The sequence below is a fragment of the Brachyistius frenatus genome, unplaced genomic scaffold (assembly GCF_029030835.1).
Source record: "Brachyistius frenatus isolate BFR_SWC_R1_liver_20210118 unplaced genomic scaffold, ASM2903083v1 Contig_10, whole genome shotgun sequence".
NCBI lineage: Eukaryota > Metazoa > Chordata > Actinopteri > Embiotocidae > Brachyistius > Brachyistius frenatus.
This window is the reverse complement of record NW_027210609.1, coordinates 2,447,623-2,464,113: the sequence shown is the minus strand read 5'-3', so window position 1 is coordinate 2,464,113 and position 16,491 is coordinate 2,447,623. Positions and strand designations below refer to the sequence as shown.

General features: G+C 39.7%; 1 protein-coding gene across 1 annotated transcript in view; it reads left to right on the top strand.

Moving 5' to 3' along the window:
* The window catches only part of megf6b (multiple EGF-like-domains 6b), a 55,010-nt gene that overhangs the window by 26,749 nt on the left and 11,770 nt on the right, over nucleotides 1–16,491 (top strand). Inside the window, exons 5-16 of the mRNA XM_069690860.1 lie at nucleotides 6,919–7,041; nucleotides 10,024–10,149; nucleotides 10,904–11,026; nucleotides 12,103–12,225; nucleotides 12,337–12,474; nucleotides 13,311–13,433; nucleotides 13,598–13,720; nucleotides 14,269–14,439; nucleotides 14,988–15,119; nucleotides 15,255–15,383; nucleotides 15,494–15,622; nucleotides 15,854–15,988. Coding sequence (XP_069546961.1) covers nucleotides 6,919–7,041; nucleotides 10,024–10,149; nucleotides 10,904–11,026; nucleotides 12,103–12,225; nucleotides 12,337–12,474; nucleotides 13,311–13,433; nucleotides 13,598–13,720; nucleotides 14,269–14,439; nucleotides 14,988–15,119; nucleotides 15,255–15,383; nucleotides 15,494–15,622; nucleotides 15,854–15,988 — 1,575 coding nt within the window. The remainder of the gene's footprint in view (nucleotides 1–6,918; nucleotides 7,042–10,023; nucleotides 10,150–10,903; nucleotides 11,027–12,102; nucleotides 12,226–12,336; nucleotides 12,475–13,310; nucleotides 13,434–13,597; nucleotides 13,721–14,268; nucleotides 14,440–14,987; nucleotides 15,120–15,254; nucleotides 15,384–15,493; nucleotides 15,623–15,853; nucleotides 15,989–16,491) is intronic.

Below are 16,491 nucleotides of genomic sequence, written 5' to 3'. Positions count from 1 at the left end.
TTTTACGCACTTAACGCATCACGAGTAGCATCATTATTAGCTTTGGAGGTAGAATTAGGGTTGTCTTGTTATTTGTGTTACAAATTTAAAAACTTGGGTAATTACCAGACAGGGAGGGTCAAGAGAGGTCATAAGGAAAGATGATTTCAGGTTAAATTATGGAAAATGGAGGATTTGAGATAGACTAAATGTATATTTAAAAAAAAAAAAAAAAGTCTCCTGCTGGTGTCTCTTTAATGTTTATAAGGGGCAAAAGAGGGATTGTGACCTGAAGGCAGGAACACCAGGCTAGCAGAATCCATCTGAGCAGGGAAAGTATCCGCCCCTCATTACCACAACTGAGGTGCCCTTAAGCAAGGCTTGTAACCACAACTGCTCTTTTGAGGGTTCTGCAGATCAGACTGTGGTCGTGCAAGGCTGCTCCCATGCAGGAATGTGTGTGTACATGAGTGTGTGTGTGGGTGTGGTCAGGGCATTCAAAGAGTTGGGTGGCACCTCCCTGAATAGATGATGTGACAGCAGATTTGATGGGATGTATGGAGTTCTTCTGGTTATCATACCTTTCAGCTTTCATGGTTTCTGATACAGTTTTTCTGATACTAATTAACTGGTCTAGCTGAGAACATTTTCTGTCTGTTGGTTCATCAGTTCTGCATTACTGCTAATGTTTTCTCAATATTTTCTAGAGTAAAAATGAATCTTCTAAGCACAAGTTGTCATCCCCAACATATTGTCACACTATTGTTCTTTGAAAATTTATCAACATTACACTTTATTTTGTCTGTTTTACACAAAGCAAATTGGTAACATCTCAGTTTATTTTTAAATCTCACCTCAATGTTTGTGGCTCTAATGTGATTGGCATCCACAGCAGCATCCTTTATTCTGTTTACTTGCTTCTACTTATGTTGCCATTCAAACAGTTTATTTTCATTTCCATTTCAGTAAATGCAGATCCTGCGCTCAGTAAACACCAAAACAAGATCATTTTAACTCAAAAACACAGCAGTACCAGATAATCTTTAACTTTTACACTAATGATGAAGAAATTATTTTGGCTTCTGCTGCTTCATGTCTCAGAGTATCGGTGGGGAAAAGTGTAGCTACCAGTCTATAATGCATCTCTAAACCACAGCTCACCAAAACTGGGCTTCTTCCTGACATTTTCCCACGAGATTTATTGTCTCTCCATCATAGTTTGATGTTTCTGATTATGGAATCTCTGCAACTGGTTGGTTTAATCAGAATAATGGTTCCTCTGTGCAGCAGCCAAACCAAGAGGAGAAACGCTCTGCAGTGTGGCTGTCTGCTGCAGGAACCAGAAAGAGATCTGATCCAGGTCACGGTTATTAGGAGAGCTGATGTGAACATTGTCACAGCTGGCTTTCATAGCTAGCTGCCCTTTGCCACTGATGTATATTGGAGGAAAGCAGCTACCCACAGCATTAATGTCCTAATTGTCTGTAATTGGCAGGAGTCCTAACAGAGGTAAAAGAAGCTGGCTGGAAGCTTTCGATGTTGTAGATGTTTAAGTTAGAGCTGTGTGTGTCCGTGTCTCTGCAGAAAGTGATCTGCCTTCTATTTACATGACAGCCTGAAGCTCACAGGGCTGCAGAGCAAAGCACTTGAGTCGAGATGAGAGACAACTTCTGTTCAGTTAGCTGTGAAGAATAAAGGATTCCCTGAGTTGGACCGTACACAGCCACATTACTACTTCGGGGGAATCCTGTTCTCGGTAACATGTTAGATTTCTTTCAATGAAAGGCAATTCTGTGGGATGTTACTGTGACAGTGGTGGCATGAACAAAACAGGAACAAATACAGCCTTTGTTCTGTGCGAATATAATAACAAAATCCTCTGCAGACCTCCTCTCATGCTCCTGGTCAAATTCCTTTTTGTATTTTCTTTTTTCTCGGACAGTGCAGCATTGATAGAAATGGCGTTGTTTAACGTGGAAGAGGCCAACATTAACAGCCATCATGCGGAGTGCAGTATGTGTCAACATTTTAGCTGTCATGTCAAATGAACGTTGCAGCTCAGATCATTACAAGGTTGAGGGTGGGATTAATGCTCTGCCAGTGCTTGGCATCTGTCTAATAGTGAGGAACCAAAATCAACAGTTATTAGTTTCTCTTGTTAACTGAGAGCAGAGCAGAGCGGAAAAGATGCGCTTCTTTACTGGACTTTTTTGCTATCTTATCCACATTTCTTTTCTTTCTCCGAGTTATTTTACACTATGGCTACAATCCTATTATCTGTCTTCTTGACTTGTACAGGCTGCTTTTCTTCCATACGCGGCCGGCATCACTGTCCACATGATTCAGACGTCTTCGCTATTATACATTTTCTGTGTGCAGAGTTGCATATGCTGGAATGTGGTGTCATAAAAGCTGTCAATATCGGTTCCTGCTGGTCTGCTTGAGCTTGAGTACTTCTCGGATGGTTGTGGCGTGACTGAACAGGTGTATGTCAGAGTAGGCTTTACGGCTGCATTACGAAAAAGAAAAGTTATAAAAGTGAAGCTCACAGTCATTGTATCCTGCAGAGGTCTCGATGGGCCATTTCTCTAAAGATCGAGGAGGGTATACCGACCATGAACTTGGCCTGCTCTTTATAAGTTCTATTAAGTGCATTGGTGTCCTGCTCCTGTGTTCATATGCATGTGTTGGCAACAGATTAAAGAGTAGAGTGCTCAGCTCCCGAATAGAAAATTTCACTGTACAGCTCATTCCATTCTCAGATGTTTGGATTAAAAATACTGAATTTGACTTCTGGCACTTCTTAAAATTTGGCGTTGCATTAGTGGCAGTTTTTTTTTTTTTTCGATACATGTCGGCATGAAAAGAAAAATATGGACAGCACATCCTTTAGTCTGTTCACATTCTTTGTTCTCCAATACCTGAGGTATGTGCCCTCATAAATCCTCACATATTATTCTTTGAAGAAACAGTCAAATACAGTTGACAATTTGTGAAATGTATAAATCATTGAGAAAGGAATTGATCACTGTCGGCTGATAATATGCAGAATTATTTGTTTGTAGTTCATACAGTAGTGGACATTTGGAGAGAGACAGGATGGGGTGAGAGGGAGGTGTTGAGAAAAGTGGGAAAGAAAAAGAGGAGGGAGAGGAGGATCTATAATGTGATGGGCTTTGGTAGATGGGAGGGTGAACCAGACAGAGCGATGGAGGGGAGGGAGACAGAATAATCAGGAGGCAGAGGGAATAAGAAGTAGTTACCATGTTATTTCAGATTAGTAGTCTTTAACACAGGACTGGTCATTCATTAAGAGAGATCATAGTTAATACGATTAATGCAAATGTTTAGATAACTTAGTTTTTTCACAGATAAATAGACATTTTAAAGGCGAAATTTGTATTTTGAATATTCTGTGTCACGTCATACTTCAGCAATGCCTTTGCTGTCAGGACAGTGGATTTTCTTTTTGGGGGTCATTGAAGCGACGGCATATCTGACATCTGCTGCAAACTATCCACACAGCTACTATAGAAGGATTTGCTATAGACCCCACTGTTACCATGGATACAATGGCTACAACGTTGGCTACCTGGCTGCGGGTAAGTGATAATTTCACAGTCAAAATGTAGATGAAGCATCTCTAATGCTGTTGTCAGTATGACTACATTATTTATTAAAAGTTGAATAATGAAAAGTTAAAATTTCACATGTTGGAGTCATTGTAAAATAAAATAAATTCAAGAATTTAATTTTCTCTTCTTCCGACAAAGTTATTTACAGTAGTAGTAGTTAAGCTAACCCTCTGATAATGTGTCTGCTGTCTGGCACTGCCCAGTAACCTTTGTCTCTGATCAGAGCAGGGGAGGATCGCTTTTATCAGCAGAGATTAGTGCACATGAAGACATGAACTACGAATCATGAGAGACGTTTTCTAATGTTAACAAAAACAGGGCTAAATACAAAATACTCTCTCGATAAATTATGTCACTATTATGACTGAATATTTATTTTCATGTTTGGCTTGACTGTGCTCAGGGATAAATGCAGACATATTTTAAATTTATGATTACCATATTGCTGATAATCCCTGTGGTCTGCTACGTTGTTAAGATGTCATTCCTGGAGATAAATCAAGACTGTTTAGAAATAATGTATCTATTGCGTACAATAAATAAAAGACTAATCGTAAACCGACCAAAATAGTTTTCCATTAGGACGACACCGTGCTGTAGGTGGCTATGAGCTAAAAATTAATGTGCCCTCTGTGAAAGCCAACGGCTGCTGAGGCTTTGGCTCGAGCTCAAGGAGGATCATGATCTGGACTTGGAAACTGGGCTGAAGGGGATCCGCTGACTGTGTGCTGCAGTTGACAGACTAACAGCAGCTCTGCAGTGCTGGTCCCGTTTTATGAAAAACCAAACCAAAGGACAGCATGCAGCATGGATGGAAAAACGAAAAGGAGGACTCCTGCCAGCTTTCCTGGATGAAGTGAAGCTGGAGTTTGGCAGCAGCGCGACAAAGAAGAGGAAAGTTTAGAATCTCATTTCTGCTCCAAACACTGTACTGTGTTTGAAGATGTTGTGGGATATTACTGGAAGTAGAAGAGTTCAGCTGAAGGATATTTCTATAATTTAGCTTCTTGGGCAGGTTTTACAGCAACCACAAAGCAAGTAAATTCCAGTCCCTTTATGCTGCTGTCCTGCAGTTTGGTCCTTATCCTAATCCTGTCCTTGGTTTTACGATGAAGCCCAGAATCAGTTTTTCATGTATCATATTTTAACCACAAAGATTTTGTCATTTTCATAATTTTACAGCACTGCCTTTTCTCCATCATGTACTATAACATCAGGGTGACAGAGTTTGGGTCTTGTAAAGACCTGATTTATGTGTAAATTACAGGTCGCATACTGTGGGAGCATGAAGACAGTGATGTGATGGTGTTTAATGTGCACTGTGAGGCTCAGATGAAGGTTGTCCAGCCACCCCGCTGCCTCCATCCCACTCAGCATGACAGGAGCTCTTTGGAGGCCAAATTTTCTTTGTTACAAAGACTCCGAGATTAACATTCATATGTCTCTCTGTGGTCCACAGAAAGCATTACTTTAGCTGCCATAGTCAATATTTTCAGAGAGTGAAACCAATGACTGTGTGAAAGCGTAATGGGGTCACTTGTAATGACGAATCCACAGATACCTTGCTGTCTATGGAGCATTGTAGCTTCTTTCAGCTTATTGTTTTGGTTTTCTGGCCGCAACCTTTGTTTCCAGACACAACAAGAAGCTATTTCAGTGAAAAAGCTCTGATAGACCCACAGTACCTACCTGCCCGTAGCAAAGCCAAACAAAATTGGTGACTATAGCTGTGGAAAATGATGGCTAGTTTAGTAGCTAAACACACAGATATTTACTCAAATAGAAGCGAGTGAATTACAGATATGTGCAAATGTTGCTCCATCCCTTATCAGGTTGCACCCTGAACAGCTTCCTAGTCCATCACAGGGTTTACACATTCACACTGACAATGTATCGTGCTCACATTCCCATCGATTGGCAATTTAAACTTTCCAATTTACCCTAACGGGCACATTTCAGGACTGTGGGAGAAAAATACACTGCGAGGCCATGAAGGCTACAGTATTCATGAATTTATGTGAAAGTTTTTCTTTCCATTTATGGAAGAAGACTATTTGTTTTTTGAGGGATGTGGGGGCGGGGGGGATTTTACACTTTGATGAATGTTAAGAAGTCATGATAGGGTTTGTTAATGCTAAACTGTCTAATGCCTTGTTTACAACACAGAGCCCAAAGAGAAAATAGATGGTCTGTGATGAGACTTGCAATGTTTCACAAATTCTGTACTTCACCAAAACAAATAAAATTAAGACAACTACATAAAAATAATATTTATCTTTAGGAAATCATATTAATCAGCTACTTTATAAAACCTCTTCCGAAACACTTTCTCACAGGAATTGAAGTGAATTCTTGAAATAGTTTGGTGCTGAAAATAGGTGCCTGAAGTCAGGACTGTTCTGAACAACACATTTCTCAGCCAGACATTTAATCTCGCACTGAGTAATAGTATTTTATGATGTGCTAGCTGTTTTTACAGCGATCGACCAGCAGCCAAAACACATTCACACCCCACTTTTTAATGTGTCACATCACATGTTGCAGTCAGCAACATTTCCAGTAACTCCACTGTGATAACTTTTGTAATCTTTAAGCAAATGAGTGACTTGTCACCATCTTAGAGGTGACTTGGTTTCACTTAACGTCCTATTTTTTTTTTTTTTTTTTTATCACGGCAGACAGGCTGTTAGCAGAAGTCCAAACAGAGTGGGGCTTCATAAATCAACTCAGATCTCACAGGGGGTATGCTGTGGAACTAACTAAACAATTTATTAGTCTTTGACCCCTAAAATAAGAAGTGTTTAGTAACACGGTTTGTTTCATCAGAAGTCTGGTCACAAAGCCAGCCGATCATGTTTCGCTCACCACTGTTTTCTCAGAGGAAGAACCCCCTTATGTTATTTGTTTACTATCCACATGCTTGGCTGAGAGGAATGTGTGTGTTTTGCATCCTCCAATTTAAGTTTCCATATGTTTGCTCACCCAAGGGACTTTGACAAGAGGAGCAGGAATTTAAATTTGGTTTTAAATGTTCGGTAGTTGTTACCACATGGAGGATATGTTTGTTTGAGCTGCAATGCACTTGTAGAGTACGTTCCCTTCTCATCCATCACCCCCTCGTTTCCTGGGGTACATCTTTATCCTAAAACCTGCATTAAGTTCCTCTCCTAGTTTGGCAGCTCCTCTGGTCTTTATTTTTGTGAACATATTTTTTTCTTATAATGAGAGGATTTAGTCAAATTGCACTAATTTCTCTCTTTCTCTCTGCTTTTGTCTTTCCTCTTTTCTCACTCCTTCCCTACAGATATTGATGAATGCCAGGTTCATAATGGAGGCTGCCAGCACAGATGTATTAACACCAGGGGCTCCTACTACTGTGAATGCCACCCGGGCTCTCGACTTCATGTGGACGGCCGCACCTGTCTTTGTGAGTAATGTTACAGCTTTATGGCACTGATTGTATTGTACACGCTGGGAAAAAGAACACGAGTGCACACTGAAACAGCTCTGCAGAGTCACAGTACCATGATCAATGTGTGGGTGGGCTGCATCTATATCAAGAAACTATGAATCAGTAAAATGACAAGTAGTAGTTATTAAAAGATGAAAGGGATACATCAATTTTTAAAAACATAAGATCAAGTAACACGACTGACTACAACATGGTGATGGGGAGGATTTGAGCTCCTTCATTGAATCCAATAGTATATAGGCCTCGAGAGGCGCTTTGTAATGTAACCTCGCTTGTTGAATACTTACATAAACAATGAAGCACTGTTTTGGAGGAGCTGAGCTACTGGAAGGTTCTCTAAGTCTTTACTCCGAGTATTATTTTTTGGTCATTATTTCATTGAAGTTTAGCGACATATGGTTTTTGACATGGGTACTTAATCATGTAGACCACATTCATACTGTTGTAGACGACCTCTTTGATTTTGACAAAACGCTCTATTGTGGGGTGGTTCAAATAACATTTGCTGTTAAAGCCACATTTAGTACACCTAATGCACTTTTTCCTTTCAGTGGATATCTTGTGCAAAGCCAATTTGGAGCTTTTTTCTGTAAATGAATCAGCTTCAACTTACATCCTGTCCTGGACAACATCTTGAGCATGGCTGCAGTTAATGATTATTTTCATTTTTGCTTAATCTGCTGATTTATTTCTCGATTGTCTGCTTTTTAGAATCATCTGTCAATAGGCAGTTTTCTAAACTCATCAGTCTCGTTGCTAAATGGCTCGTTTTGTCCAACAATCAAGTGACATTCAGGTTATAATCACACTAGTCAAAGTAAATCAGCAAATTTTTACCAAATGAGCATCTGAAACTAGGGCACTTGTAGCCTTTTTCACCGATGCATTTCTTACACAAATAATTCCTAAATAGTTTGCAGGTCACGGTCGCCTCCAACTCTGTAATCTTTGTCTGCTCTCCCATAAAATGCCCCAAAAATGGAAATGAAAATACATTTTCACTATCAACTTGTTAAATTTTACTTAAAGCAAAGCTGTGTAACTTTTAGGAAAATAGAAAATATAATCTCTCTCTTACAAGTGCAAAGTTTAATGCATAAGCAACCAAATAAACACATTTGAATTCAGCGTTGCCGTAATTGTACTAATAAAACAAGTAGTTTACAGTCACTAATGTTCTTATTTTACTGACATGACTGATTGTTGACATTATGACTCTACTTCTGTAACTGTTGCTGTCCTTTAGTATTTACCATTAAACAGTAATCTCCATGTGTGACCGAAGTGGCTGCGGATCATTGCATTCTTTACATATTCTCACTTAAAAAGTCTTTCTGCTGAAAAAGTTTGTGTGATGTGATTGAAAGTACCAGAAAAGCAACTTAGTGGACCTTGTGATAAGATTCTTTTGTCTGGAGCTTTTTTTTTTTCCCAGGGGGTTGATACGCAGCTCATAATTATGTGTCTACCTTGAGATTTAGTGAGACTATCAATTCAGACAAAGATGAAATCAGGACACATAATGGATACTCAAGATGTTCACCATCTATATGTTCTATGTCTACTTACAATTAAACGAAGTGACACAGTCATTATGATAAGGTAGAAAACTGTGGTATCCATGTCTATGTAATTATGAAGCCTCCATTTTTCCCTCCATTAAATACTGCTCGTGCTGACGCTCACATAAACCTCATTCCTTCAATCTGTGTGATAACCTGTCACTCAAACTCTGCAGTGTTTACCTCATACCTGCCATAGCAGAAACATTAACTTTAGGTTTTTCAGAAATAGCTGGTATGAAAAAAAGTGTATAAGCCTGGCGCTGGTTTCTTCGGTCAGGAATATATACAGAATGTCCTCTCTGACATTTAGAGTGGAAATCATGATGCGTTTCTTGGCTTCATAAAGTAAAGTTGTTACATTGTCTTATAGAGCAGAGACCTTATAGTGGGGACCCATCTGTCCCTGAGAGGCTCTTGTGTGACAGTTGTGCATGAGAGAAATGGACTGATTGCACTAATAATCACAGTGCACATGTGGCTGACTCCCAGGCGAAGCTTATCTGTGATGGTGCATATCCATCTGCTGGCAGTTGTGTTAAAACTGTGCAGAACCACGCTGCAAAATGTGTCCATGTTCACAAATGAACATAGTACTCAACATTTGCTGCCAAAACAAGTGAATAAAAGGATTTCTCAGTTTTTCAGGATGCACCAAACAGCATGACCACATGCTGAATAAAGAACACCAAATACCAATCAGCACATAATCATGGGGCTAAAAGAAGGGAAGTTCCATCTCTGCTCGTCTTATCCAGCTCTTGATCTGCCAGCAGAGGTCAGATTTATCCCACACACTTAGCGTGTAGCTGCATAATATTTGAGCTGGAAACCACTCTGTGGTTTGACATATACTTGAAATGGATGAAACTTGACTCAAGCCTCTGAGTATGAAAAACACGGTCTTTGAGAACACCAGGCTGTTTGGCTCTGTGCGTTATTTTCTCTGAAGTAATCCAGATTCATCTGTTGCTACAAAGAGGAAAACACTGAGAGGGCAGACCATTTAGCTCAAACTGACCTTAACCTAATCAGTGCTGTCCACCACAGGCACCCTGCCATTCAAGTCTTTCTCTGATTTGTAGCCCTTTTGTTGAGATGGATCTCGCATGACTCAGAGCATAGCAACTCTCTGATTTATTCTGACTTTCTTGTTGGAATGTCAATATATAGCCTCTCTGAGAAATAGTCCTGTAGATGTGACATTTCAGTCATTTCAAAAGCCTGAAAGACTAACACGAGACTGCAGTTTGAGCTGATTTGTGTCTGCAAAGATGCGAGATTTTCTCTTTTTTTTTTCTGTCCATGCATCTCAGTAGCTCTACTCTTTTGTCATTTCACACTGGGTTTTTTTCTTCTTCTTTTGTCTTTACAGCTGTCCATTCTTGTGCCATCAGCAACGGTGGATGTGAACACTATTGTGTGCAGCAGTCTTCTGCTCATTTTCGCTGCCGCTGCAAGCCAAATTATGTGATGGAGGAGGATGGCAAGCACTGTAAACGTGAGTGTCCATGTTTTCAAACTCTGCTGTAAGGAAGCTCTAAATACACATAAACATATGTCCCAAGACAAAAGGGAGGAGGAACACTAAATGGATAGGTTACTGAGGAAAGAGGGCCAATAAATTGAGTGCTTTGGAAGATCAATAAGGTGTTATTCTGATGTTTTAATCATACTATTAAAAACACATTCTATGCATCTGCTGCCAGGTGTAATTCTCTTCCAGGATGTCTTTGCTAGAATATGATTAACTGTCACTCGTGGAATAAGATATTAAATTGGAATGAGTCACAGCAGCCTTCATCATTATTATTTTTCTTAAATTATTGTTTTAATGTCCTTGCTTTTAATCTCGTGATCTCTGAGGCCGTGCAGTTGAGTAAGGTTCTCTGGAAGTTGGAAATTATACATAAATGTATTTTTAAATGACTGTCTTTTAGGTGCTTTTACTTTGTAATTGTTGGCTGTGAACAGCTTCCTGTAATTCTTGCAGAGCTGAAGGTTCTCATCCCAGATGCCAGACAGGCTTACACAAGTCAAACACACACACACAGCTATGCAGAGAGAACAATGGCAAGAGATGAGGTGGAGGTTCAGGATGGATTTAAAGCTCTCCACATGCTCTGCATTAAAATGCAGGAGAGTCACTTTTTTTTTTTTTTTTTTTACAGTTTTCTCCACTGTGCCTGAAGCGTTTCTCACTGAGTTACACCATGTGGGTTTATGTTAATGAGTGTGTGCTTTTTGTGTTGCAGTGCAGAATCCCTGTGCAGATCAGAATGGAGGCTGTATGCACGACTGTCGTGTTGATGGCGGCAAGGCTCACTGTGACTGTAAAAATGGCTACATCCTGGCTGAAGATGGGAAAACCTGTGAAGGTAAATTCACCAGTAACGGTGTGAGTGGTATTAATGCAGATCAGTAAACCAAGTGTTGAAAATGTTTAAGGAGAGACAAACAGAAAACAGTTTACAAACATCTGCACACATTTCTGTGACATTTTTACCCAGTGTGGGCTCATTTTTCACGGACCCGGTGAGTCCTGCACCTCTACAGAAACAACTCAATCATGGTTAGAAGTAGTGGGAACTCAAAAATGTAGATTTTTGTCACATGACTGCTGGTCTCAGTTAATTCATTCAAGGCTTCAAAGTTGTGGTGCATAGCACAGATTTTTTTTTTTTTTTTTTTTTTTTTACAGAATTGTGATAGTGCAAACAGTGCAACATTTTTAATTAAACATTTACAATAAAATCATTTTAATAAAATATCCTTATTTTAAGCCTAGATTTGGTTACTTCTTCAGACAGAAGCATTTGGTGCACATGATTAGTTCCACAACTGTTGGAAATTTGAAATTCAGATGCTAATTAATTTTTTTACAGTCTAAGTCTATGATAAAAGGTGTAGTTTTGGCATTGTTTTATTTGTTATAATTTTTACTTTCTAAAAAAAATAATAATTATAAAACAAGCCTTTCAGTCCTGCTCGCAGATTGTGGGGTTTAGAGGTTTAAAGTTTGTTTGTCCATGTCAAGACTAGACTTAGTCTCAAGCAGTAAAAACAGTAGAAAAAAAATGAAAAATTTGAACATCTATATTTCAACCTAAACTCCTGACAAAGATCGTAAGGTACAGATGACGGCTTTAAAACTCCTAAATGATCCATGTTGTAAAATTGTTCGGTCAGTTTCTGTATTTGTGGGCAAATTTGAAAAACATGAGAGAAAATGTGATCAGAAATGAATTTACTTAAGATAAAAACGTAATGATGAAAAGAAGAATGACTTTTTTTTATTAATGAAAAGATGCAGAATTTGGAAGCCAGGATTGTCATCGTCAGTATTAGTGTGTAAAAGTAATCTTAATAGTTTTCAGGTGCAGACAGGGACTGATTTTTGAGAAGCACACATTTGCAAATATACAGGATGCATTTTTTATGTATTTTTCACCAGATATCGACGAGTGTGAGACAGAAGTGGCCAACTGCGCTCATGGTTGCCACAACACACTTGGCTCTTATGCCTGTGTTTGCAACACGGCCTATGAGTTGGGATCTGATGGAAAACAGTGTTACAGTCAGTATAATCCTCGTATTTTATTCCATGTGTAGAATCCTGATGTTTAGTAATTTTGACATTTTTGACTCTGTTTATTGACGCACATTTTGATCTCACTGTGAACTAAAGGAATTGAGATGGAGATCGTGAACAGCTGTGAGAACAATAATGGCGGATGTTCACATCAGTGCCAGCATTCAACTGGTGGGCCTGTTTGCTCCTGTAACCATGGTTACAGGCTAGACGACGACCTCAAAACTTGTGTTGGTAAGAGACTAAAAGACACATAACTTATAAGAACATACACTATACTCATGCATTAAATCGGCACTCATTTACTTTAAGTTAGAGTTTTATGTGATAGTGTGTTATTAAATTGGTGTTTATGACATAGTTACAATTACTGTAGGGTTCTGATAGCTATTTTTTACTTTGGATCAAGTTTGTAAAATACCAATAAAAACTTTGCACGTATTGTAGTAGTTTATTAAATCTCTAAGACAAAGTACAGTAGATAACTGAGGTGTTCCTCGTCAATGACTTTGAGGCCTTACAGTTACTGTGACTGGTTTTGATTTAGGGCTCACAGCAGAAGATGTTTTCTGTTTTTCGTGTTCAGTTTGTCTATTGTTCTCGATAAGAATAGTTTGTAAGTGTAGGTCATCCTTAAGCTAAGGAGTAAATATGTATATAACTGTACCTGTGAAAATGGGAGTTTTCATCATTGCTGTATTTGCTGCAGAGGATTGCTTGGTGTAAATGCTCTCCCTGTACACCAGAAGAGAATCCGGACTCTTTCATCCCTTTGTGGATTTGCAGAGCTACAATATGTGGTGTCAAACTGCTCCTCTAGTCAGGAGAGTGGAAGATAGTTTTTAGAAAACAGGACTGAACATTTAGTAATACAAGTTTTGTAACAGACGGAGTAGGAGTTAAATATTGAAGCTCATTGCTATCATCCTTTATTTATAACTTTACCCTTAAAAGGCTGTTAAGCCTGTACAGTTAACATTATCTCATAAAGTGTTTTTCTCAGTGAGCAGGGAATTATATCACTGCAGTTAGATCATAATTTCTGTTTTCCTGCTCGTTGTGTTTGGCAGATGTTGATGAGTGCGGAGAGCAGAGCTCCTGTTGTGAGCAGGACTGCACCAATTACCCCGGGGGTTATGAATGCTATTGCTCAGCAGGATACAGACTCAACTCTGACGGATGTAGCTGTGATGGTAAATTTAATCCCTCAGTCAAAATATGGATGGCACTTATGCTTTTATGAGACAGAATTTTAATTCCTGGGAGAGTTCCAGTTGGACAGACACAATGTTGTCTTTGTTTTGGTGAGCACCACCAAATTACTTCATGGCTTTTCTCGGGTTTTCTGGGTGTTTAGATGTAGATGAGTGTCTGGCCGCGAATGGTGGCTGTGATCACACATGCCAGAACAGCGCCGGTTCTTTCCAATGTTTTTGCCGCCGGGGTTTCCGTCTGGACGACGACCGGCAATCATGCATCCGTGAGTATCCGCAATCATGTTAAAGAGAGTGGGTGAGTGGGAATCACACCAGAGGCATTCCAACAGAAAACCTGGCAAACTGTTGCTGTCATACTGCAAAAAAAAAATCCTGTGCACCAAGTCATTTAGACAAGAGCTTAAAGAAAAAAAAGACTTAAGGTAGGAAAATCTCATCTACGTGCAATTAAAGTATGAAGCAGAGATTCTCACTGTTACACCAAGTTAGTATTTTTGCTGAAATTATATAATTTAAACAAATATTTCTTATCCAGCCTCAAATACACAACTGAAAGGATCAGGTGGGGGAGGGAGGGATAGCATTCCTGTAAACAGTTACACACAGAGTCACTTGCATCCAGTAACAAACTGTAGTAAAATATTTAAAGAGCCTTGAAGACATGCTATCTTATAAAAGTTGAAAAATGTTCCACTTGTTTTGAAGGAACAACTTTGAGATTCAAATCTCTGCAACATGTGATGTACGTAATAACCATTTTGTGAGATTAAATTTTGAATGTGCAATTTACTCTCTTTTTATCTCATTGCAGCTCTAGAAGATGCGATCGAGGCCCTCTCCAGCGGAGGTGCCATCGAGCTGCCTCTTATTCAACCCCAGCTCACTTTGCTTCAGGACTACAGCCAACCCTTGGAGCGCTATGACGACTATGAAGATGATGAGGGGGAGCTGAGAGCTGAGAACAACCTGGCAGAGAAATTTGGTGAGTTTCCTCCCGAACCATTAATGTCTCATTATCATTAACAGAAAACGTGTATCTGATTACCTGGCTCCCGTGAAGCTGTCTCACAGACTCATTTAGTGAAGGCAGGACCAGACCACATGGTGGGGGTTAATTGCTTTGCTTCATGCCTCCAGACTGTTCGTACATACAAAGAAACCACCACAGTTTCACTGGCAGGAATGCTGAAGCGTATATGGCCTATCGGTGGGTTGGAGTCTAAAGCAAGAAGTCAAAGGTTGTTGAACATGGAATCTAACTTCACTGAAAGCTGACAAACACGACTGACAAAGTCATGCCGATTTCAATATAATTAAATGAACAATCGCAGGGGAGAGCAGTCCATATTAATTTACTGTATTTGGAGTTTGGAGTCAGTGTGAGGCTACAAGATTTTATATTTTTTTGTGTGAGGGTTAAACGTCATGACAAATGTAATAAAATCAATGTGTAAGTCTGAATAGTCATGAGTGTGAACATTGCTGTTTTTTGGAGTTAAGGGGCCTGTTTTATTATTCTGTTGTTTTCAGTGTGTTTGGATGACACTTTCGGCAGTGACTGCAGTTTGACGTGTGACGACTGTTCTCATGGAGGAAAATGTAACCTGTGGAAAAATGGCTGTGATTGCCCCGACGGGTGGACAGGCATCGTCTGCAACCAGAGTGAGGATCGCAACACACACAGATACTTCTTAAACTCACAAACAGCTGTGTATAGCTGCGTGTTACTGTTCCAGGTTGTAAAGTCAGTCTCGAGAGTTTAGCAAAGATAAACCTTTATATATTTCAATCCCACAGCGTGCCCCGAGGGATCATTTGGTAAAAACTGCTCCTTTCCCTGTAAGTGTAAAAATGGTGCCAGCTGTGATCCCGTCGCTGGAAGCTGCCGCTGCCCTCCTGGTGTCAGTGGAGACTTGTGCCAGGATGGTGAGTTGCTTCTTTCTATCACAGACAAATCATATATTTCTGATAAGATGTGATGTAATTATCTCAGAGTGGTTGTCTGAATTGTACTGAGAAGTATTTTTTGTCTTCAGGTTGTCCTAAAGGCTTCTATGGAAAGCAGTGCAACAAGAAGTGTAATTGTGCAAACACTGGACGCTGCCACCGGACCTATGGAGCTTGTCTGTGTGATCCTGGACTCTACGGACGCTTCTGTCACCTTCGTGAGTCCCACTGCTTACATGCACATGACCAGCTTTTCATCGCTCACCTCCAAACTGTAATGTAATTTGCTTGCATTACAAATATCTAGATGGAGTAAAATCAAGCTTGAAAATATTAATATTGTGGCTATAACGGTGTAATGTCATATCCGATTTCTTTCCGTGCACCGTGATGTGAAATCCTCCCATCCTCAATCTTCCATGTCCCATTTCCCTAATTTTCCCCTTCAGCGTGTCCTAAGTGGACCTTTGGACCCGGCTGCTCGGAGGAGTGTCAGTGTGACCAGCAAAACACCCTGGAATGTCACCGTCGCCATGGCACCTGTGTCTGTAAACTCGGTTACAAGGGCAACACCTGCAAGGAAGGTGAGCATGCAGTCCGTTTTGAACAGATATGTAAAAAAAAAAAAAAGAAAAAAAAAAGTAGTACATTCTCCAACACCTGCAGACAAACACTCAAAGGAAAGGGAAAAGAGAAATTAAAAAAGTTGACGAAGAAAACGCAAGCCAACATTTTCTGTCTTCAGTGTTTATAGTCACCGAAATACAAATATCCACACTGATGTAATCTGGAAATGTCAAATGAGTGTGATTAAAGAAAAAATAACTTCGACAGGTCAAATGTAGATAATAATACCTTTCATATTAAGCCACATATATCAGCTTCTACTATGGGTTGGATTATGGTTGAGCAGAACAAATTCATACAGCGTGATGTCCAACCACACTAGAAATCCACAGCGTTTAGCTTCTAATGGCCCACCTCAGAGGCAAAGTGAAATTCTGGTTGTCCTAGAGAGGGGGACACTTGATATTGTTCAATATAAAGATCATGGTGCACATTTTCAGAAAGTCTATCCTGGGTAGCA